The sequence below is a fragment of the Ichthyophthirius multifiliis genome (genome assembly GCF_000220395.1).
Source record: "Ichthyophthirius multifiliis unplaced genomic scaffold scaff_1120509251342, whole genome shotgun sequence".
Lineage (NCBI taxonomy): Eukaryota > Ciliophora > Oligohymenophorea > Hymenostomatida > Ichthyophthirius > Ichthyophthirius multifiliis.
In genome coordinates, this window is record NW_004085967.1 from 33,535 (window position 1) to 55,776 (window position 22,242).

General features: G+C 14.2%; 6 protein-coding genes across 6 annotated transcripts, besides 49 other annotated features; 4 read left to right on the forward strand and 2 right to left on the reverse strand. All coding sequences in view use genetic code 6, as the record gives it.

Moving 5' to 3' along the window:
- Positions 1 to 157: 157 nt before the first annotated feature.
- Positions 158 to 202: a microsatellite.
- A 1,205-nt stretch (positions 203 to 1,407) lies between these two features.
- Positions 1,408 to 1,450: a microsatellite.
- Positions 1,409 to 1,455: a microsatellite.
- Positions 1,456 to 1,609: 154 nt separating this feature from the next.
- On the reverse strand, positions 1,610 to 2,485 carry IMG5_185390 (hypothetical protein; the record flags this gene model as incomplete). The annotated part of the gene is made up of 2 exons (XM_004027252.1): positions 1,610 to 1,943; positions 1,996 to 2,485. The coding sequence occupies 2 exons, from the start codon at positions 2,483 to 2,485 to the stop codon at positions 1,708 to 1,710; spliced, it is 726 nt and encodes a 241-aa protein (XP_004027301.1). The 3' UTR covers positions 1,610 to 1,707.
- A 1,230-nt stretch (positions 2,486 to 3,715) lies between these two features.
- Positions 3,716 to 3,749: a microsatellite.
- A 279-nt stretch (positions 3,750 to 4,028) lies between these two features.
- Positions 4,029 to 4,063: a microsatellite.
- Positions 4,064 to 4,582: 519 nt separating this feature from the next.
- Positions 4,583 to 4,645: a microsatellite.
- Positions 4,602 to 4,640: a microsatellite.
- Positions 4,646 to 4,887: 242 nt separating the features above from the next.
- Positions 4,888 to 5,787, forward strand: IMG5_185400 (ras oncogene family protein, putative). The gene is made up of 3 exons (XM_004027253.1): positions 4,888 to 4,932; positions 4,995 to 5,227; positions 5,281 to 5,787. Exons 1-3 carry the CDS (start codon positions 4,927 to 4,929, stop codon positions 5,654 to 5,656), a joined length of 615 nt encoding a protein of 204 aa, XP_004027302.1. The 5' UTR covers positions 4,888 to 4,926; the 3' UTR covers positions 5,657 to 5,787.
- Positions 5,788 to 5,908: 121 nt separating this feature from the next.
- Positions 5,909 to 5,957: a microsatellite.
- Positions 5,922 to 5,957: a microsatellite.
- Positions 5,958 to 6,095: 138 nt separating this feature from the next.
- Positions 6,096 to 6,129: a microsatellite.
- A 340-nt stretch (positions 6,130 to 6,469) lies between these two features.
- Positions 6,470 to 6,615: a microsatellite.
- A 711-nt stretch (positions 6,616 to 7,326) lies between these two features.
- Positions 7,327 to 7,390: a microsatellite.
- Positions 7,332 to 7,390: a microsatellite.
- Positions 7,391 to 7,752: 362 nt separating this feature from the next.
- Positions 7,753 to 7,792: a microsatellite.
- A 438-nt stretch (positions 7,793 to 8,230) lies between these two features.
- Positions 8,231 to 8,271: a microsatellite.
- A 56-nt stretch (positions 8,272 to 8,327) lies between these two features.
- Positions 8,328 to 8,442: a microsatellite.
- Positions 8,443 to 8,743: 301 nt separating this feature from the next.
- On the reverse strand, positions 8,744 to 9,212 carry IMG5_185410 (hypothetical protein; the record flags this gene model as incomplete). The annotated part of the gene is made up of 2 exons (XM_004027254.1): positions 8,744 to 8,775; positions 8,984 to 9,212. 2 exons carry the CDS (start codon positions 9,210 to 9,212, stop codon positions 8,744 to 8,746), a joined length of 261 nt encoding a protein of 86 aa, XP_004027303.1.
- Positions 8,783 to 8,825: a microsatellite.
- Positions 9,011 to 9,196: a microsatellite.
- Positions 9,012 to 9,196: a microsatellite.
- Positions 9,036 to 9,151: a microsatellite.
- Positions 9,075 to 9,196: a microsatellite.
- Positions 9,213 to 9,253: 41 nt separating the features above from the next.
- Positions 9,254 to 9,295: a microsatellite.
- A 600-nt stretch (positions 9,296 to 9,895) lies between these two features.
- Positions 9,896 to 9,934: a microsatellite.
- A 360-nt stretch (positions 9,935 to 10,294) lies between these two features.
- Positions 10,295 to 10,358: a microsatellite.
- Positions 10,297 to 10,358: a microsatellite.
- A 716-nt stretch (positions 10,359 to 11,074) lies between these two features.
- Positions 11,075 to 11,118: a microsatellite.
- A 295-nt stretch (positions 11,119 to 11,413) lies between these two features.
- On the forward strand, positions 11,414 to 12,672 carry IMG5_185420 (tho complex 3, putative; the record flags this gene model as incomplete). The annotated part of the gene is made up of 4 exons (XM_004027255.1): positions 11,414 to 11,861; positions 11,984 to 12,116; positions 12,181 to 12,273; positions 12,315 to 12,672. Coding segments are annotated over 4 exons (1,032 nt in total), but the record flags the coding sequence as incomplete, so codon positions are not given.
- Positions 11,873 to 11,968: a microsatellite.
- Positions 11,922 to 11,982: a microsatellite.
- Positions 12,673 to 13,405: 733 nt separating the features above from the next.
- IMG5_185430 (hypothetical protein) lies at positions 13,406 to 16,891 on the forward strand (the record flags this gene model as incomplete). Its single annotated transcript, XM_004027256.1, has 10 exons — positions 13,406 to 13,494; positions 13,614 to 13,880; positions 14,179 to 14,929; positions 14,974 to 15,119; positions 15,934 to 16,062; positions 16,106 to 16,267; positions 16,311 to 16,382; positions 16,435 to 16,568; positions 16,618 to 16,790; positions 16,839 to 16,891. Coding segments are annotated over 10 exons (1,974 nt in total), but the record flags the coding sequence as incomplete, so codon positions are not given.
- Positions 13,928 to 13,987: a microsatellite.
- Positions 14,002 to 14,034: a microsatellite.
- Positions 15,134 to 15,173: a microsatellite.
- Positions 16,892 to 16,893: 2 nt separating the features above from the next.
- Positions 16,894 to 16,945: a microsatellite.
- Positions 16,909 to 16,975: a microsatellite.
- Positions 16,909 to 16,976: a microsatellite.
- Positions 16,913 to 16,946: a microsatellite.
- Positions 16,932 to 16,981: a microsatellite.
- Positions 16,941 to 16,981: a microsatellite.
- Positions 16,982 to 16,998: 17 nt separating this feature from the next.
- On the forward strand, positions 16,999 to 19,235 carry IMG5_185440 (hypothetical protein; the record flags this gene model as incomplete). Its single annotated transcript, XM_004027257.1, has 6 exons — positions 16,999 to 17,266; positions 17,380 to 17,702; positions 18,147 to 18,393; positions 18,523 to 18,684; positions 18,969 to 19,109; positions 19,168 to 19,235. The coding sequence occupies 6 exons, from the start codon at positions 16,999 to 17,001 to the stop codon at positions 19,233 to 19,235; spliced, it is 1,209 nt and encodes a 402-aa protein (XP_004027306.1).
- Positions 18,502 to 18,542: a microsatellite.
- Positions 18,679 to 18,741: a microsatellite.
- Positions 18,775 to 18,859: a microsatellite.
- Positions 18,826 to 18,875: a microsatellite.
- An 81-nt stretch (positions 19,236 to 19,316) lies between the features above and the next one.
- Positions 19,317 to 19,365: a microsatellite.
- A 430-nt stretch (positions 19,366 to 19,795) lies between these two features.
- Positions 19,796 to 19,858: a microsatellite.
- Positions 19,859 to 20,974: 1,116 nt separating this feature from the next.
- Positions 20,975 to 21,073: a microsatellite.
- Positions 20,989 to 21,072: a microsatellite.
- Positions 21,074 to 21,151: 78 nt separating the features above from the next.
- Positions 21,152 to 21,204: a microsatellite.
- A 471-nt stretch (positions 21,205 to 21,675) lies between these two features.
- Positions 21,676 to 21,724: a microsatellite.
- Positions 21,725 to 22,187: 463 nt separating this feature from the next.
- Positions 22,188 to 22,242: part of a microsatellite that runs on past the window's edge.
- Positions 22,236 to 22,242: part of a microsatellite that runs on past the window's edge.

Sequence of the window (22,242 nt, forward strand, 5' to 3'; positions counted from 1 at the left end):
ATTTCAACTAATAAGATTAATTATAATGTTCTTAATTCTTTTGCTAATATTAGTTAGCTAAACTTACAAAGTAAAATTGTTAAAAACAACAATTAAAATAGTAATAATCAGCCTAATTATTAAATTAAATAATTGATAAGTCAAATTACTAAAAATTATAATAATATTAATAGCAATATTAATAACAATATTAATAATAATAATTTTAGCTCAATAAATTAATTTATTACTAATAATAATAATAATAATAGTCCATTTATTAATTGCAAAAATTTGTTATCAGTAAGTAAAAATGCTCTTATAGGCTTAAATAAATATAAATCGATAAAATATGATAGCTAATAATATAAATTATTGTAAAAAAAATGAAAAATTTTCTAATAAAATATATTAAATTATATTTCAAAAAATAAAAAATAGTTTTTATAATTTAATATTATATTTATATCAAAATATAATAATATAAATAAAATAATTTATTTATATATTTTTAAATATTTAAATTATATTTTTTTATAATAATTTTTTTTTATTAAAACAAATTTAAATTCACTATTTCAAATATTAGATAATATTATTTTTGTTGAAATAATATTTTTTAAAAGAAATATATAGATATATATTAGTATTGTTTTTCTTTAAGCTTATATAATTTTATTGCTTAGTAATAAATAGGAAAATATTTAATTACTTTTATTTTAATATTTATAACTTATCCTAAATCATACATTTTATATATATTTATTTAACTAATATACTATATATTTAAAAAAATATTTATTTAATTTAAAATTAAAAATATATTGAATTTTTTTCTAATTTGATTTTCAATATATATATAATAAATATATCCTCAAAAATTCAACATATTTTAAAACATATAATTATTTATATTTATATTAGAATCTGATAATGCTTATATTAAATATATAAATTTCACTACTTTAATATTAATTTATAGCTACGTTAAATATGCTTTATATTTGAATATTATTTAAGAATTAGGATATTTAGATATATGAAGCCTTTCTGTTTTTAATCTCAACATAATGCTATATTAAAATTTGGATTAAAATTGTTCTCTAAAAACTTTCAAAATTAAGAAGCTTATAATGGATTAATTCTTATGTAAAAAATTATTATTTTTTTAGTATTATTAATTTTGATAAAATATATATTAATATACGTCATAATTTTAGGCGTATATAAATATCTAATAATTTTTTAATATATAATAAAGAGATATTTTTTTTATTTATATTATTAGAATCTATTTTTTTTTAAAGGAAATATTAATTAACTAAATATATTTTTTTTAAAAAAAAAAGAAAACTAGATATTGTTAATTTTAATATGCAATGAAATATAATTTAGAATTATATATTTTTTTTATTTTTATAAATTAAAATATATTAAAATTTTATTATAATTAAATTTTTTATATATAATTTTTTAGTAAAAACACTTTCACTATATTTATATATTTTTCAAAGATTAATTTTCTATAAGATACTGATTTTTTAATTTATACTTTCTTTAATTAATTAGTTTAAATATTTATCTTTTTTAGGTATAAAATCAGGCTTTATTTATTTTTTTAATAATTTTTCCCATGAAAAATTTCTAAATAATTCGTGATTTTTTAATTATTAAAATGTAACTTTTTATCTTTTGTCGCAACTTTTTTATAACAATAAAGAAACAAAATCAATAGCTACTTTTTTCTTTTTATAAAAAATAAGGAAACTAAAGTTTTTTTCTTATAATATTTTGATAAACCATAGAAGGATTTTAATTATCGAAATCAAAAGGTACAAAACCACATAAAAATTCATAAGAAATAATTCCAAGACTCCATAAGTCCACATAATAAGAATAAGATTTTGCTAAAATAACTTCAGGAGCCATATAAAAAGCAGTTCCAATAATAGTTTATGTCCTACCTAAATAAAAATAAAACTAATATTTTCTTTTTTAAAAAATAAAATAAAATACCAAAAGTATTTTTATCTAGAAATTTACAAGTACCCATATCTACTAATTTAATATATCCGTCTTTATCTATCATAATATTTTCTGGTTTTAAATCCCTATATATGATATTATTCTTATGTAAATATTCTAAACATAAAATTAATTAAGCAATATAAAATTAACATCTTGTGATTTTAAAATTTTAGCAATCATAAAGCTAAGAACTCATATCATCTCCTTAAATATATTCATTTAAATATATATAGTTTTCATTATAATTAAAAAATTTAATATGTTAAACAATAAATTAGAATTTAACATTTCTTTATACATATAATTCTTATAATAAATGTTTTTTTATATTTTATTAGTTAACAAAAATATTACTAACCCATTTTAAACTAAAGATTTACTTATTTATTCTAATTGATATATTATAAAATTAATATTAATAATATGTTAATATATAAATATATTATTTTATATTTATAGAATATATTTTTTTTTACATATCGTAAGCTAAGTATACTTTTCCGAATTAACCTTATCCAATTTATTTTACATAGATTAATTTATTTATGAGAATTTTATCATACATTTATTTTTGTATAATTTATGAATTTTATTTTAAATTATCTACTTAATTATTTAAATAATGATCAAATACAAAGTTTATAGATTTTAAAAGATAAAAAACTAATTTGGTAAGATATTAATTACTTGTATAATTATTTTTTATATATTTATTTTTTTTAAAAAAAGGAGAATTTGTATCATTTATAAACTCTGTCCTCTCGTAAATTGAGTTATTTAAATCTGTTTATTAGGTCATCTATTAAGAAAGGTTAGATGTAACTTTTTTAAACAATTTCATATATTCTTATTAATTAGAGCCTTAGTTAAATTGAAAAAATGTTTGTTGTTACATTTAATTAATCTTTTATTAATTTTTATTATTTTATTTTTTTAATATATAATTAAAAAAAAATATCAAATAAGCAATCATAATAATTTACATATTATTAAAAAATTTAATTGTTAATGAAAAAAAATTAAATATTATTCTAGAAATATATAATACATAATATGAAATAATACATAAAAAAAATATTTAATTAAAAATTATATTAGCTAATAATATTAAAAATTTTATTTATTATAAAATATAAATAAAAGAATTTCTATAAAATCATTTTTTATTAATATAAATAAATTTATTAAATAAATTATTTATATAAATAAAATATAAAAAATAATATACAAATTTTAATAAAATATTATAATTATAAATAATTATCAAAATTATATATAAATTTATATATTACTAAAATATTAATTATAATTTTTAAAATAATATCATATATTATGAAATAATTTATTTATTTAATTTAATAAATAAAAACTATTATTTAATAATAAAGTAAAAATATACATTCAAAGATATTATTATTATTTTATATATATATCAAATTATTTTTATTATGAAAAAATGTATATATGTTATTTTTTGACATTGCAATTAGATTAAAATTTTTATCTTTTAAATTAAAGTTTATTAATATAATATTCTATGTATATATTTTATCAAAATATTTTAAAATAAGTTAAATATTGTTGTAGTGTTAGTAAATTACAATAGAAATTAGAAATTTTATTTATTAAAAACATTATAAATTTTCTATAAATTAATTAAAAAAATGTATATAAATTGTATTTTAACCTATTTTTTAAAATAAAATAATATTTTTTATTTTATTTATTTATTTTATATATTTTAATGTATTTTTTTTTAAATACAATTTTAAAAAAATGTATTATAGTCATTTTATTTATGTAATTGATTTTTTTTTTTAAAAAAAAACTATACTAAAAATTAATATATAAAAATAATTTTCAAATAAATAAATTATTAATTAATAATAATAACAATGTATGCAATTTATGTAAATTTAAGTTTTTATAAATATTCAATCAAGATTTTTAAAGTTTTATATTTTTGGTTTTGGTTTTTGGTGAATAAATAATTTATTTTTGAAAATACAATAGATATTCTAATAATAAATAAAAATATAATAAATAATAATTAATATTCAAAGTCGCTTTTTCAACAAACAAAATATATAAATATAACTAACTAAAGTAGATTAAAAAAAAAAAAATCTTTCTAATTAAAAATTAAATTGAAAAGATAATTCTTTTTTTATTATTTTTTTTTTTTTTAAAAGTAATTTATAATTCATAAATTCTAAATTTTGAATTTAAAAAACTATTTATTATTAAAAACTTTAACACAATTAATTTTATTATTATTAATTTATATTTTTTAATATAACTAATAAAAAGATTCTAAAAATCAGTAATTTGATTTAAAAATAATATTTATTTCAACTCCCAACAATTTCATAAAATGCATATTAAAAATGAATTTGATAAAGCAAAAATAATTTTATTTACTTTAATTTTTTTTTTTTTTTTGTTCATATATATTTTTAAAAAAATATAATAAAAACACATTTATTTTATAATTATAATATTGTCTCAAAAAAATAAAAAAATAAAAAAAAAAAGTTAAAATTAGAAAATAACAAATAATAGAGATTTTATTAGTAAATAAAAAATAAAAGTAGTAAAAAAATATAAATAAAATTAAAATAATATAAATAAAAATAATTTATATTTTTTCCTTATATTAATTTTATATATTAATAGAGTATTTTTACAAAATGATTAAAAAAATATTTATTTGATAATTTAAAATTAAAAAAATAAATATATTTATATATGTTTCTAATATAAAATTAATATTTTTATATATATTAATATATTAAAGTATAAAATTATTAAATAATAAATCATATAAATATTCTTTATTTATAAGCAAACAAAATAATACTTATATAAATATAAAGATTTATTAAATTTCTTAAAAAAATAAAAAAAACATTTTGAAAAATGGATGTAAATAAATAAAATATATATTTTTTTCTTAAAAATAAATCTAATTTATCAAAATAAAATAGACTTAAACAAAATACGTAGCAGAATTCAAATTAGTATTAGTAGGTGACGGTGGTGTTGGTAAAACAACTTTTGTAAAAAGACATTAAACAGGAGAATTCGAAAAAAGATACGTCGCAACATAAGGAGTAAATGTTTCTAATTTAATTTTGAACACAAACCACGGACCTATTAAATTCAACTTATGGGATACTGCTGGATAAGAAAAGTTAGGAGGATTACGTGAAGGATATTAGTAATTAAAAAAAAAAATATATATATATATATAATAATAAACAAAAAAAAAAGTATTGGTGCTCACGCTGCTATTATAATGTTTGATGTAACATCAAGAATTACCTATAAAAATGTTCCTAAATGGCACAAAGATTTGACCAGAATTTGTGAAAACATCCCTATTGTATTAGTAGGAAATAAGGTTGATTCTAAAGACAGAAAAGTCAAAGCTAGACAAATCACTTTCCATAGAAGAAGATCCCTTTAATATTATGATGTTTCTGCTAAATCTAACTATTAATATGAAAAACCCTTCTTATGGATCCTTAGAAAATTAATCGGAGATCCTAACCTTGTTTTAGTTGAAGGTATTGCTTTACCACCTCCTGAAATTATTATGGACTAAGCTCATATTGAATAAATGTAGAAAGAATTTAGAAGAAGTTGAAAATGCTTAACTTCCTGATGAAGAAGATGACTAATTTAAATGAAAAATTATTTTTTAAATATAGTTTCATATATATATATATTATTTTTAATTTGAAAGTTTTATATATAAAGATTTATTTTTTTATTGAATTATGTGTTTTTTTTTTTTAAAAAAAATGTTTGAATTTTTTTTTTTTTTATTTATATAAATTTTTATATAAATTAAATATTTAATTAATCTTTTATATTCATTATACAAAATATAATATAAATATATATTTTGGTTTTTTATTATATTTTTTTTTATATATATATTTTTTATTTTAAAAAAAATCTTTCAAATAATAAAAAATAGCAAATAAAAATGGATAATGACCTTTATAATTTTTAATTGAGTATTTTTATTAATAAATATAAATATAATAAATTATATTTAATTAATTTATATAAACTAAATAATAAATAAATATTTTTATAAATAATATATATTTAAAAGGCTTTTTTAATAATATAAATTTTCCTTTACCTTTATAATCATAATGAAAAAAAAAAAAATTATATTCAATATAAAACATATAAATCAAATTAACTTAATAATAATTAATATCAATTTTATTGATTTGGTAATTTATTTCTATATTTTAAATCGTGTTCAGTTAAATTTTTTTTATTATTTTTAAAATTAACATTATTATTTTTACTACACTAAACAGTACTTACATTAATATTCTATTTTGCCTAGTTATAATTCAAGCTTCCTGAATTGAAATTTTCATAACAAATACTTTGATTTGTTAAAATATGGGAAACATTATTTTATAATGGATATACATATTATTATTATTTATTTATTTATAATAATTATTATTATTGTAATAATAATTATTATTATTATATTTATTATTATTATTATTATTATTATTATTATTATTATTATTATTATTATTATTATTATTATTATTAATTATAAATTATTATGTGATTATCTTTATTGATTTTTTTATTCACTATTTCCTGTATTAGAATATGACTAAAAATATCTGCTGTTATTTGTACTTTCTAAAAATTATTATTTACTAAAATTATTTATTTATTCAACTAAATCCCTAAATTCATCACTATTTTAAAAAATCTTTATCATTTCTTAAGATTTCGTTGTTCTTCTTAAAATATTTAACATTAATAATATTGTTTATTCAGCTGATAATATTTCTGGAGAAAACATATCTATAATATTCTTATCTTGTTCTTTATTTTAATATTTTTTATCTTAATGTTACTTATTTAAATTTAATGAGCTTTTTAATTCATTAATCTTTGTGTTTCTTTCATTTGTTTATTATCTTAATTAATAATTTTCATTTTCAATTTCCTTTTTTTATATTTTTAAAGCTTTATATTTTTAATTACTTTTATGCTTTTATTTATAGTTGTTAATTCTATTTAAAGAATATTATTATTCATTAATAAATTATCTTTTTATTATTAAATTTCATCAATAGTATATGTTAAATCATTAATTTATTTATTCTAATTCTAAATATCTATATTTAATTAGTTAATTATTTCCTATTTTAAATTAAATTAATCATTTAATTAGTCATATTATGATGTAAAATAACATTTTATTTATTCAATATCACTTTAATTTTATTATTTTAAAACTTAGATTAATTTCTACAAAATCAAAAATAATATATATATATAAATATATAAATATATAAATATATAAATATATATATATATATATATAATAATTATCAAATATTTACATTATTTTAAATATTATTTTGTGAGAATTCTTATAATTTTAATTAAGCTTAAGAATATTTTTATTAAATTTTTTCTAAATTTTATGTTATTTCTTGATTTTATTTATTTAACTCTTAACATTTTTATTAAGATTATTTTAGATCCTATATTTTAATACTATATTATTTTTTTGTTTTTTCTAATTCTTCTTTTAAATTTTATATGTTATTTTCTGCTTTTTTTAAATTTTCTTACAAAACCCTTTATTGATTAAATAGTTCTATATTTTTTTTATCTTTATTATCTTTTAATTATTTATCATTTTTATCTTCTTAACTTTAACTTTATTATATCATTTATTCCATTTAAATTTATAATTATTTAATTTATTAATCTTTTAATTAAATTTCTTAAATTAGTTTATGAATATTTTCTTCTTCCTATTTTACTTTTTAAAATGATAGTTCGAACCTATCTATCATTTAAGGTTTAATTTCTAACTATTCGCTAATTTAGTTATTTATATTTTTTAATTCTTCAACTTTTTACTATTCTATTTCTACTTACTAACATTATTCTTTTATTAGTTTTTGTTAATCTTTTAAATAAGTTTTTTATTCATTTATTATTTATAAATATTTTTATATTTATTATTAAAGTTGTATATTTTATGATTATTCATTTTTTCTTTCAGTTTATTTAGATAATTGTTATTAATATTCAGTTATTTATTATTTTTAATTTTAAAATTATTATGCATAAAGTTAAATCTATTACTATTAAGCTTCATTTTATTCTTTTAAATTTTAAATAGTTTATTCGAAAACTTCACTTTAATTATTTTTTATTTAGTGTTCTTATTTTTATTTGGTTTCTTTATTTAAATTTTATTCTGATAATGATAATAGCTCTTAGGTATATAAATTTTATAAAAAAGCATATAAATATTTATATATATATAAAAAATTATATATATTATATATATATATATATATATATATATATATATATATATATATATATAATTAAGAATAAAGTATATATATATATATACTTTATTCTTAATTAGATATTTTTTCATTAAGTTCATCATTTTAATTTTAAAGTAATTTATTCATATTTAAATATTCTTCTATTTCTTTATTTTATTGTTATATGTTTTCATTCAAATCTTTTATTTCTTATTATTAATTATTTTTTGATTATTCAATAGTTTTAATAGTTTTTTCCAAATTTATTATAGTTTCTTCTAATTATTTACAAACTTATTGTTCTTAAATTAAATTTTATTCGACTACTTCTATTTAATATTCCTTTTCTTATATTATATCTTAGAATGTATTTATTTTTTAACTCACTTATTATACAAAATTACTAATAGCGTCTCTATCTTATTTTATAAAATTAAATTCTTATAGAATATTATAATTTTATAATTCATTTTTAAGTAAAATATAAATATTTTATTTTTATTCTTAAATTTCACCTTTATTATTATTAATGACTATATTATTTTATAAATTTTAATTATTCTAACTATAATTTATATTTTAATTTAAATATTAATTATTTATACTAGAATCTTAACCTTTACTTGACATTAAACCAGAATTGAGTAAACTATTATCATTATTATCATTAAAGTTATCATTATCATCATTACCATGATTACCATCATTATCATCATTATCATTATTATCATCATTATCATCATTATCATCATTATCATCATTATCATCATTATCATCATTATAATCATTATTATTATTATTATTATTATTATTATTATTATTATTATTATTATTATATTTATTTTTTCTCATTTAATTATTCCTATAATTTATTTATTTATTTTTCATAAGTACTTCTAATTCTATTGATTTCCTCTTCTAAATTATATTATTTCATTTATTTTGATTCAAATTATTTATTTTCTTCAATATCATCTAAACCTAAAATCTTATTAACTGTATTTAAATTATTAGTATTATGTTATTAAAGCATAAATTTATCATTTTAATCCCTTAATTTTTAATATTCTTTTTAATTTATATCAATAATATTTTCATATGATTAAATTTATTATTTAAGACATTCTATTTCACTTAATGCTTATTGTATTTAAAAAACATCATTTTAATGTTAATCATTTTAGTATTTATTTTATTTCTAAATTAAATTAATTTCTTATTAAAGCTATTTAATTTCCTACTAATATTATTTAATTTACATCTATAATTATTTGCTTTAATTTTCTTATTCTTAAACTCGTTTTTAGTATGTTTCAGTTAGTACTTTTTAACGCAAAAGCTAATCATGTAAATTAGTTAATTCTGTTTATATTGCTTCTTCTAGTTTTATTGTATTCTAATTTTACATTTCTTATTATTCTTCGAGTTATTTTATGAATTCATTTTTTTAAAAGATTATTTTTTTTTATTATTTTATTTAATTTTGTAATTAAAAGTTATTTTTTCCTCTTAATTAATCTAAATTTTATTAATCCTTTTTTTTATTTTTATTTTTTTTAATTTTTTTTTTTTATATAAATATTTTTTTTTTTTTTTTTTACATTATATTATAAATATTATTAATGCTCTTAAAAATCATCTAAACATTATTATAATTAAATTTTTTCAGTTTAAATCTTTTTTATAATTTTATCTTTAGCCTATATTTGTTTTTATAAATATTGAATTTAACCGTTTTCTAAATTCTATTGAATTCTACTAAAACTAATTTTTAATTCACTCACATTTTCATCTAAATCTTCAACTTGGCTTTAATTTTATTTTCTCAAACTTACAATAGCTTATTCATCATCAAATATTTTTTCTTCGATTTCTTATGAACTTTCAATTGCTTCCTTTATTTAATTATTCGAAAATGTATTTTAAGTCATATAATTATTATTATTATTATTATTATTTATATTAATATTATTATTATTATTTATATTAGTATTATTAGAATTACATACATTTCCTATATATTAAGAAAATACAGCACTATTATCATTTGATAATTCGATTGTAGGAGCATTAACTACAGGAAAAATAGTATTTTATTAAATAAAAGAGTTGGACCATATATTATTATTATTATTTTAATTATTAATAAAATTATTGTTATTTTTTTAAATTCTGGAAGTGGTTTATTTCTTTTAATCTTTAGCCTAATCATTTTTCGATTCGAAGATTTTTTAAGGCGTAGAATTATTAGATAATGAAGTCATACTTAAATCTACTTAAGGATATTAAATTCCATTAATTAATTCTTGTAAATTTTCTTTTGTTTTATTCGAATTTATTATACTATCATTCTTGACTTTTTGGTTAACTAATTTAAACTATTATTATTGTTATATATTACTTGTTTTCTTTTTTTTTATTTTCTGGTTAAATTTCTTCTTCTTAGCTAGTATTATTAATATATTCTATATTATTTTGAAATGCATTTTTATTTAATTTTTGATAATAATTTTAATTAAGTTCTTAATTATACTACTATTCGTGCATAGTCTTTTTTTAACTATTCTAAACATCAAATATTTCATCCATATAATCGTTTTCTTGTTCTAAATCTTCCTCTCCTTCTTGGTAAAATTCTTATTAGTCTTTGTGTTTATCAAATAAGATATCATTTAATTAATCATTTGAAACTTAATTTTAAGATATTCGTTTCATTTTTGATTGTTTTTTTTTTTTTAAATTTTTTTTTTTTTTTTAAAAAAAAAAAAATGTTATTAATAATATTTATATATTAATTTTTTAAAAAAATAATAATAAAAAATTAATAGATTTCATTATTATAAATAATAATAGTAAATATTTTCTCTTTAATTTTTAGGAATAAGTAATATTAAATTAAACTTTAAAAAAATATATAAATTAAAAATATCTTAAATATATGTTTTTTTATTAATAAGAACATTAGTAAATAAATTAGTTTTATAACAAAAAAAAAGATTTTTAATATAAAAAAAAGTAAAAATAAATAAACTTGAAAATCATAAAAATTCTTAGAATAATATAGACAAAAAATACAAATAAATACATAAATGTAATACTCAGAAGATAAACAATAGTAGTAAAATACTAAACCAGACCAATTTTTCTAATAATTTAAAAACAAATCAGTCCAAAACACATACAGGAAAAGCGAACAATGTATAGGCTGGAATTCTACAGGATAATTAATAGCAACAGCCCAAAATAAAATAAGATTATTTAAATTAGATAGAACAAATTTTAATTTTGATATTGAAAAAAATGAGCAAAAAGGACATGACGCATCTACAATAGACAACCTATAATGGCATCCATAAAATCCAGAAGTATTAACATACATAACTAAACAACCATATTTATACATTTGGGATATAAGAGATAAAAACGTAAAAAAAATTAACAATATATAATCGGAAAATCTAAATGTGTGTTATTCTTAAGATGGAAATATAATTGCTTTATGTAAAAAATATAAATAATAAAATATATTTTATTTATAAAATAAAATAATATATTTTTATTTATAAATATATATATATATATTTATATAAATATATATATATATATTTATATCTATTATATAGGTAATAGAGATAATAAATTATAATATTATGATGTTAGAAAAGATGATATAATATATTAATAAGCTTTTGAAATGGATATCAATGAATTACAATGGGATCCTACAGGATCAATCATAATAATTGCTGGTTCTTTGTAATTTAAATGTATATTAGAATTTATTTTTTTATTTATTTCTATTAAATTTTAATATTTTAAGGAACGGAGCTGGTACTATTAGAGTTTAAGATGGCAAAAATTTTACTAAAAATACTAATGATTTACTTGATAATATTTAATCAGAATGTCATAGGTTAATTTTTGTAATTTTTTTTTTAAAAAAAAATAAAAAAGTATGAAAATTCTTTCTCTTGCGATTGATCCGAAAGGTAAATATTTTGCTACTGGATCTTCAGATACTTTAATTGGACTTTGGGATTTAGACGAAATTACAATGATTTAAACTTATGCCCAATCTGATTCAGCAATTAAAAAATTATCTTTTTCATTTGATGGTTAATATTTGGCTTCTTTGTCTAATGATAAAAATATTTTTATTTATAATTGCTAATAAAATACAGTCGCTTCTACAATTGAAAAAGAGTAGCCTTAGAATAACTTATAATGGAATCCTAATTAATATATATTAGCTTATTTAGGTGACGATAAAGTTGAAAATGAAGGAAACTTAAAATTATATGGATAATTTTGATTTATATAATTTTCTTTTTTATATTTATAACAAAACAAAATATATTTAATAAGCTAAGTTTTTTTTTTTTTTTAATAAAAGAATTCATATTTTATAAATATACATATTTATATTTTTTATTCAAATACAATTATAATTTTATTTTTATTAATATAAATAGATATATATGCTCAATTTTTTTTTTTTTTTTCAAATAATAAAATTTTTTATTTAAATGCATGATTTAATTATTTTACATATAAATATTTATAATTTTAATAAATATTAAATAAAATAAAATTAACAAATTTACTATATTATAATAGAAATGAATTTTTTAGACATTGGTTATTCTAATAATAATATGTTTAATAAAAATATAAAATTTAATAAATTAAAAAATAATCATTAGGATATTAAAATATTATATTATTATTATTATTATTATTTTGTTTGTTTCTTTATCTATTTATTTTTATTTAATAATAGGAGATATAATTAAAACAAACAAAATGAGGTTTAAAATAATTTTGATGACTTAATAGTAAAAAATTTTAATTAAATGTATAGTGATAATACAAATAAAAGTAAATATTTAATTTAATTTTAACAAAATAAATAAAATAAAAATAGTTTTATTTAATGGTTTTTCTGGATTAAATGTAAAATATATATAATTTAATATATATATATATATTCCAATTATTTTATTATTTTATTTTTTCAATTTTAAGAATGAATTAATAAATTCGAAAAAGAAAAAGAAATTTTTTCGTAAAAATTGTAAAAATTAAATATGTGAATATAATGATAATAATCTATAAAATTCATCCATATAGTCAAGTTATTTTTTAATATTATATATATTTAATTTTTATCTTATTTATAATATGTTTATTTTAAATTACCATATTAATTTTAATAGATATAATTTAAAATTTTTTTTGTTTAAAAAAAAATAGTAAAATTTCCGAAAATTTAAAATAATGAAAAATTAATATGTTTAACTTTAAAATAAACTTAATAATTAAATAGTATAAAATTCGATATTGATAGCAAAAACAAAGTAATAGAAACATATAACATTTTAAAATAAGAACCTTAAGAAGATTATGATGAAATTTAATTAATAGAAGATTAAAAGCTAATAGTTCAATAAAGAAAAACTTATAATTAAAAATAAAAAATTAATAAATAGACATCATTAACGAGGTTTAAAGTTTTCAAAAGTTAAAATAAAATAAAAAACTAAATAACAAACAATTAAAGTTTTTACTTTATTAAAATAAAAACATAAAAGAAATTTAATAAATATAAAAAAGAAAACAAAGTTTAAGTTTAAAAAGATGTAAAAAAAAAAAAAAAAAAAAAAAAAAAAAAAAATTATTAAATTAAGAATAAGAAAATGAAAATAATTTAAAAAATTAAAAAACAGAAGAAGATGAAAATATAGAAAATTAAAAATTTTTAATTAAAAATAATTACGAAAACACTATAAATTTGTAAGAAAAAATAACAAATAGATAGATATTAAAATACTTAAACTCAGCTTAAAATGTTTCAAAAAAAAACAATACAAATATGGATTAATTAAATATGATTTTAAATGAAAATATAGTTAAATTAACTCTCAATTAAAAAACTAATTTGAAAGACTCTTAATAAAATTAATTTTAATAATATAAACAGAAAAAAAATTTAATATAATAAGAAAATAATCATTAATCTAAACTTGAAAATATTCAATAAAAGCCTGAAAATATATATATAAAATAGGATTTAGTATAATATCAAGCCTAATCAAAAATAGAATAAAATTAATAAAAAGTATAATTTATATAAGAAAAATTAGATAATACTCCAATAATATAATAAAAGAAATAAAAAAAACCGAATATTTTTTAATAAAACATAAAGTAAATTTCTGAAAAAATAATTGAAATATAAAAGAAAGAACTAGTAAAAATAAGTCAATATCAAGAATTTACAAATCTAATTAATTTTTCAAATAATATATAAGTAATCTAACCTTAAAAACCTCAATTTAAAATATATGTTGGAAAAGGAAATAATTCATTTTTAATTAAATAAAGTGTTAAGAATAGATGGTGGCTTTAATTAGTTTAAAATATCGAATAAATTGAACAGTGTTAAATTGTTTGGACTTAAATTAGAAATCTTTCATTTATTAATTTATTAAAACCTTATGTTTAAGAAAAAACTAATACAGAAGAAAATACTAAAAAAGACTAAGAATATGAAGATTCTAGTTCTATAGGTATTATATAAATACTTTTAAATATATTTTTTTATTTAAATAAGACTAAAATTCAGATAATAATATTAATAATAATAATGCTATTTATTTAAGTGATGATACAGAAGCTACTGAAAAAACTCCTACACATAAACTTTTTAAATAAAATTCTCTTAATACTACATTTACAGAATAAAAAATAAATACATAAGTAAAATTAATGATTATATAAATATTATATATATATATATATATATATATATATCTCATTATTTTATTAGGATAATTAATAAATCAGTTTATCTAATTCTCATTTTTAAAATAAAATTAAATCATAAAATTCATATAAATAATAAATAAAACGGCTATTACATATATAAGAATATAAAACTTTAAAAAAAAAGCAAAAAAACCTAAAAAATTTTTTATAAATATAAAATTCTTCTTAATTTAAATTGTTAAAGAAAAACTTTTAAATAATAGAAGATCCTTATCAATATAAAATGCATAATCATTTAGAAAATAACTGGAATTTATCAAATAAAAAAGCTCTTTTTTATAATCTAAAAAATTATTATACTTCTATAAAATAAAATCCTTTTGATAACATTCCTTTAACTTTTCATATAAAAGAAGGTGTAAATGATACTGAGTATGCAAAATTTGTAGAATTTTTTAAATAAAAATAAGAATAAATTAAGTAAATGTAATTACAAGGCAATAAAGTTAAAAAATAAAAAAATATTTGGATTATTAAACCTGGAGAAATCACTAATAGAGGAACAGGAATTGTAGTTTTAAATGAATTAGAATAAATAAGTTAGTTTTTATCTAAAGATGTATTATTTTATTTAAAAAAAAATAAAAAAATTATAATATATTTTTATTTTTTATAATAATAAAGAATAAAGTTTAAAATGATAAACAAAGAACATACATAATATAAAAATACATAGAAAATCCTTTTCTTTATTGCAAAGTTTAATTTATTTAATTTTTAAATATGTTTTTTATTATTTTAAAAGAGAAAATTTGATATTAGATGTTATTTATTAATTACTGTTATAAAAGGAAAAATGAAAGCTTACTGGTATTAAGACGGTTATATAAGAACAAGTTGTAAAGAATTTAATTGCTAAAATTTAAATAATAAAGTATTTTATTTAAATATATATTATAAATATTTATTCATAAAAGATGATACATTTAACAAACGATGCAGTTTAAAAAAAATGCGAAGATTATGGAAAATATGAAGCAGGAAATAAATTATCATATAATGAACTTTAAAGATATTTAAATTAAACTTAACCTGATTAAAAATTAGATTTTTAGTAAACTGTTTATCCAAGAATGAAAGTATAATAATAATATGTTTATTTTTAAATTAAAAATAAAAAAGTAATTAGCTTTAGATTGTGTAAAAGCAACTTTTTTAAAAATGGATTAATTAAGAAGAGAAATATCCTTTGAAGTCAAAAATTTTTTTATATAAATACTTAGCAAAAATAAATAAAAAAATATAGGTTTTCGGATTAGATTTTATGATAGATTAAGATTTCAAAACTTGGTTAATAGAAGTAAATACGAACCCTTGTTTAGAATTAGCATCTCCTTTGCTAGTAAGAATAATACCTGCAATGATAGAAAATGCATTTAGGTTTTTTATTTATATTATACTTTTTTTTTATTAAAAATAATAAAAAAAGAATTGCTATTGATCCTATTTTTAGCTTTCCATCTGCTCAATATTGGCAATAAGGAAAAAAAAGTTATATTTAAGATGCATTATTGGCAAATAATAAATTTGAATTAATTTTTGATGAAAATTATGATGGGCCATTATTAAAAGCTATATATGAATAATTTTATGAATAGTAATGTAATATATTTTAAAAATAAAAAAAACTAAAATATAAAATTAAAAAAGAGGATATAATAATTGAAGAGGAAGAGGAAGAAGAAATTGAAGACGAATTATGAATTATAAATTATGAATAATATAAATATAAATATAAAAATATATATATAAATATATTTATATATTTATATATTTATTTATATATAATATTTTCTTTTATTTTTTGCATATGCTTTACAAACATAATCTTAATTCTTAATTTATACATATTTTAATTTATATTTTATAAAATAATTTTGTTTTTCTTTAATTTACTTTTATAAATATTATCATTAATACTTATATTTATAATTTTTTAAAATTAATTTTAATCATCCTAAACTAGGTAAAACCTAATAAAAATGAAAAACCTTTTAATTAACATCGTAAGCTGCAACTTCTGTATTGCATTAACTGCATTCAGCAATAAAATGAATTGCAAAAGTTTCTTAAAAATTGTCTAATTATTTTTTTAAATTATTTAAATCTTCATTACTTAAGTCAGTATTTTCATTAAAAACTTTAATATTTTCCTATTTATCTTATTCTTTATTTTTTATTATTTTTGAAGTATTTATTTTTACATTTTTTACAATCAAAGCTCTATATTAATTCTCATAAATCTCATGCCTTTAACAATCATAACATAATTAAGTAAAACATTTTGGACAACTTAAGATAGTATTTTATTTATTTAAGGATTTTTAAACCCATTATTCATCTTATTCATCCTATATAGGATTAAAGAATTACTCTTCACTCTTAATTTACTTTATCATTTCTTTATATTTGTTATTTTCAACTTCATTTTCTACATCTTCCTCTTCTTCTTAACTTGAATTATCAAAAACTACATTTTTGAAATCCTTTTATTATTCTTTTATTTCTTTGTTCGTGAAATTTACTTTTAATTTGTTTAATATTGACTTTTCTTTTGATGGTTTTGAGGGTTGCCAATCATCTATTTCTTCTTAAACTTCTATTTACATATTTTTTTTATGAAATTTTATAAAAAAAAAAAAAATTATAAAAATATTTATGTGAATAATGTTTATAGTTTTTTGTTTTTATTTTTATATATAGAAAAAAATTATTATATGTGTTTTTTTATTTTTAATTAATTATTATAAATTAGTAAACTTAATTTATATTTTTATAAAAAACATTTTTGTAAATAAAATATATAATAAATACATATTTAACAGATAAAAATGAATGATTTAAGTATTAGAAACGATGAAGAATTAAAAAATTTGCATTAAATTTTAAACAAAAACATATATAAAAGTGCATCATTAAAATATTAATCATAATAAAGTGCCTTAATAATTGCTCCAGAAGTAGAAAGATCTAAATAGAAAGGATTTACATTTAGTTTAGGACGTTAAGTTAAAAATAAAAATATTAAAATCAAATTACTTATATCTTCCATTTTTTATATATAATAAAACAAAACAAAAAAACAGGAAATAAAAAATAATGGATATTCTACACAAAATTATTTTAAAACACCAGGACCTGGATAATACGATCTTGATGATTTTTAAAATAGCAGACAATTTTATTATACTTTTGGATAAAAGCTGTACGATAAATGTAAACATATTCAAAAATATATATTATATTGACATATTTATTCATTTGATATTTATTATATATAAATAAAAAAAAATTAAAAGTATTATTTATTTTTATTAAAAAAAATTAATAAAAGATTAACAAAGAATGAATAAACTGATACCTGGACCAGGTACATATGAAGTTAAAGGATTAAATAAATTTGGAAATTATTTTGTTTCGAAATTTTAAGGAAGCAAGACATCAGTTATTTCACCTCCATTAAAATCAAGATATGATTAATATCATATTAATAAATGTTTAATAATTTTTTTATGGATTAATTTTAATTAATTTTTTTATATAAAATTAATAAAGTTTTAAATTATAATTATATATTAATATTTCGATAAAAAAAATATATAGATAAATTTAATATATATTTATAATAAATAAAAATATATATAAAAATTATATTATATTAATATATAAAATTATTTTTATTAATATTTACTTATATATAATTATATATATATTTTTAATTTATAAATTAATATATTATATAAATTTTTATTTATATATTTTTATATACATTTTTTTTAGTAAATGAAATTCCCGGACCAGGCTAATATGAACAATATATAAAATAATAAGGACATTAATTTGCTTAAAAATTCAAATCAACTTTCGGAGGGAAGTTTTCAAATGAATAAAGAATGTTTACAATCGGATCTAAATTTATAGGTAATTAAATTCTTTTAATATATTTAATTAAATAAAATAATATTATATTTTTGTATAGTACCAGGGCCTGGTAGTTATAATATCAGAAAAAATATAATTTTAAAATAAGATAAAAAAGTTAAATGATTAACCTAATAAATAAAAATAATATAGTACATAAAAATAAATATAATTAAAAAAATATATATATATATATTTTTTTTTTTCAAAAAAAAAAAAAAACTAAAATAAAAAAAAAAAAATTAACAAAATAAAATAAATCTAAAATAAATATATTTTTTTATATTTAAAGAATTATTATTTATTATTATTATTTTTTAAAAAAAATATTTTTTTATTTATTAGATTTTTTTTTTTTTTTCACAAATATTATTAAGATTTTATTTTTAAAAAATTGACTTCATTTTTTTCTATTTATAATTGTTTTTCCAAAACATTTTATTGTTTTTGATATTATTTTAGTTATTCATATATTTCTTAATATCTTTCATACATTTAAATAAATTATTCTTTTAAATTAATAAAATCTTATTCATTTTCCTTAATAGTTTTGATAAATATTTGCTTTTTTTTATTATTTTAATTTTTTAGAGTCTCTATTTATTTCTTCATTTAATTAATAGAATATTAATTACTTTTTAATTATTCGTTTTATTTTTCTAATTCTAAATTTAAATTACTAATAATTTTTTAATTTTATTATAAATTAATTTCATTTTTTTATATTTTTTATTATAAATTCTCATTTTCTGTTTTTGTTTCTTCAATTTATTATTAATATTGTTTATTTTGTTTTTATAAATGCTTATTATTTAATCTAAATTCTTCATTTTCTTGTTAAATTTTATTTTAACAATCTTAAAATAAATTTAAATTATTTAAATTTTCCTTTTTTATATATATAATTTCCTACTATTATTATTTTACTAGGCTTTATATTTATTAAAACTCATTTTCTATTAATTAAGTTTATTTTTCTTTATTATTTATAATATTTTTTTATTCTTTTATTAATTATACTTATGTTTACATTTCTATATCTTAATTTATTTTTTCATTTTTTATCATTTCATTTTCAGCTTAAAGATTATTTATTTTTTAATTATTATTTTATTGAATATTTTCTATTAAATTTTTCCATCTAATATCTTAATCTTAAATTTAATTTACTTATTTGCCTAAAATAGTAGTTATTAATTCTTAAAACTCTCCTTATATTTATTAAAAAAGAAAATTATTTTATTAATTTTAATAAAGATGATTTAAGCAAACATTTATCCTTTATATAATTTATTTTACATAATTAAAATTATTAATACTAACATTTGTAACACTTTAATTTTTTTCAATAAATTATCGATTTCACTTTTATTTTAATGTAAAATACTCATAATATTATTCTAATATGATTCAGTAGAACTAACTTCTGTATTTTCTTTAATACTTTATGTAATTGTTTTACTTCTAGGACTATATTGTTGATATTTAATATGCTATTATTATTCTTATAATTATAATTAAATATCATTTATTTAATTAATTAGTTTTTATTAATTTTAAAATGCATTTTATATTTCATTTATAATTTAGTCTTTTAATGATAATTGAGATTTTTAATCAATATTTATAAAATTTATAAAATATTCATATTAAATGCAAGATTAATTATATTTGATAAATCCTTATTCTATAAAAGTGTTTATGCTTATTAATTGTTAGAATTATTTTGGTTCAATATTATTTTGAATTTCATTTAAGTTTTTTTTTTATTCGTATATACTTTGAATTATTTAATTATATAACATTTTTATATTTTTTGTTTGGAATAACTTTATTATAAATAAAAATAATTTAACTTTGTTAATTATTAAATATTTAAATATATATAAATATAGAAATATAAATAAATATATATATATTATATATATATATATTTTACATATATATATATATATATATATATTTTTTTTAAGTAAAAAATTATAGCTTACATTATTTTTTATATTTTTTAAGAATTATTTTTTTAATCTAAAATATAAATGAAATTATATATATTAAAATTATTTATAATTAAAAATTTTAATTAAATTATTTAATATATTAACTTTTTTTTTATATTTTAAATATTAATATTTTGTAATAACTGAAGAAATTAATAAATAATAAAATTTTAATTATGAACAAATTATATAAAAATATTCATTAATATTTAATAGTTATTATTAGTAATTCTTATTTATTTTTCAAATTATAAATAAAAAAAATAACAATATTATTTTAAATAATTTAAATTTTTTTTTTATTATTAATTAATATTTAATAAATTATTTAAATGTTAAGATATAGAGATAATTCTATGAATTTTAAATAAAACTCATCATATATAAAGAATTTAAACTTAGAATTAACTACTCTTTTAGATAAATGCACATGTATTATATAATATTATTATATATTATTTTATTATTTAATTTTTTTTTAAAAAAAGAAATATGTGTAGATGATAGATTAATTTTAAGAAATTTAATAAGATAGTAAGATGAAGAAACTATATATATTTTAGGTTAAAATAAAATAAAAAATACAAGTAAAAATAATAAAAGTTAAAAAATAAATTAAAGAAGATATATATAATAATAGTATTTCATTTAACTTAACTTTTATTTTTTAAATAAAAAAAATATTAAAAAGATATGTAAATATTACAATTAAATTTAAGGAAACGTTTACAAAAGTTGAAACAAAAAAAATAGAAACTAAATAATATTTAAATATAAATTAATATCCAAATAAATCAAAAGAGAAATATATAAATTAAAATATTAATCATATTTAATATAATGCTTAACTAGAATATATGTAACATAAAAGAACTTTATCTTAATTGTCTAATTATTTTAATAATATAAGTAATTTAGATTAATCAAAATCATAAAATCAGAGAATACTAAGATCTAATTCAACTTATTTAAAAAATAATAATAATTCAAATAAAAATAGTAATTTTGAAAAAAACTTTTATATAAATTAATTATAAAACAAAGAAACAACCAATAGAAAAATAATTAATAAAAATATAAATAATAATAGTAGTAGAAATTTAAGTAACAATAGTTATATAAGTTAAAATAAT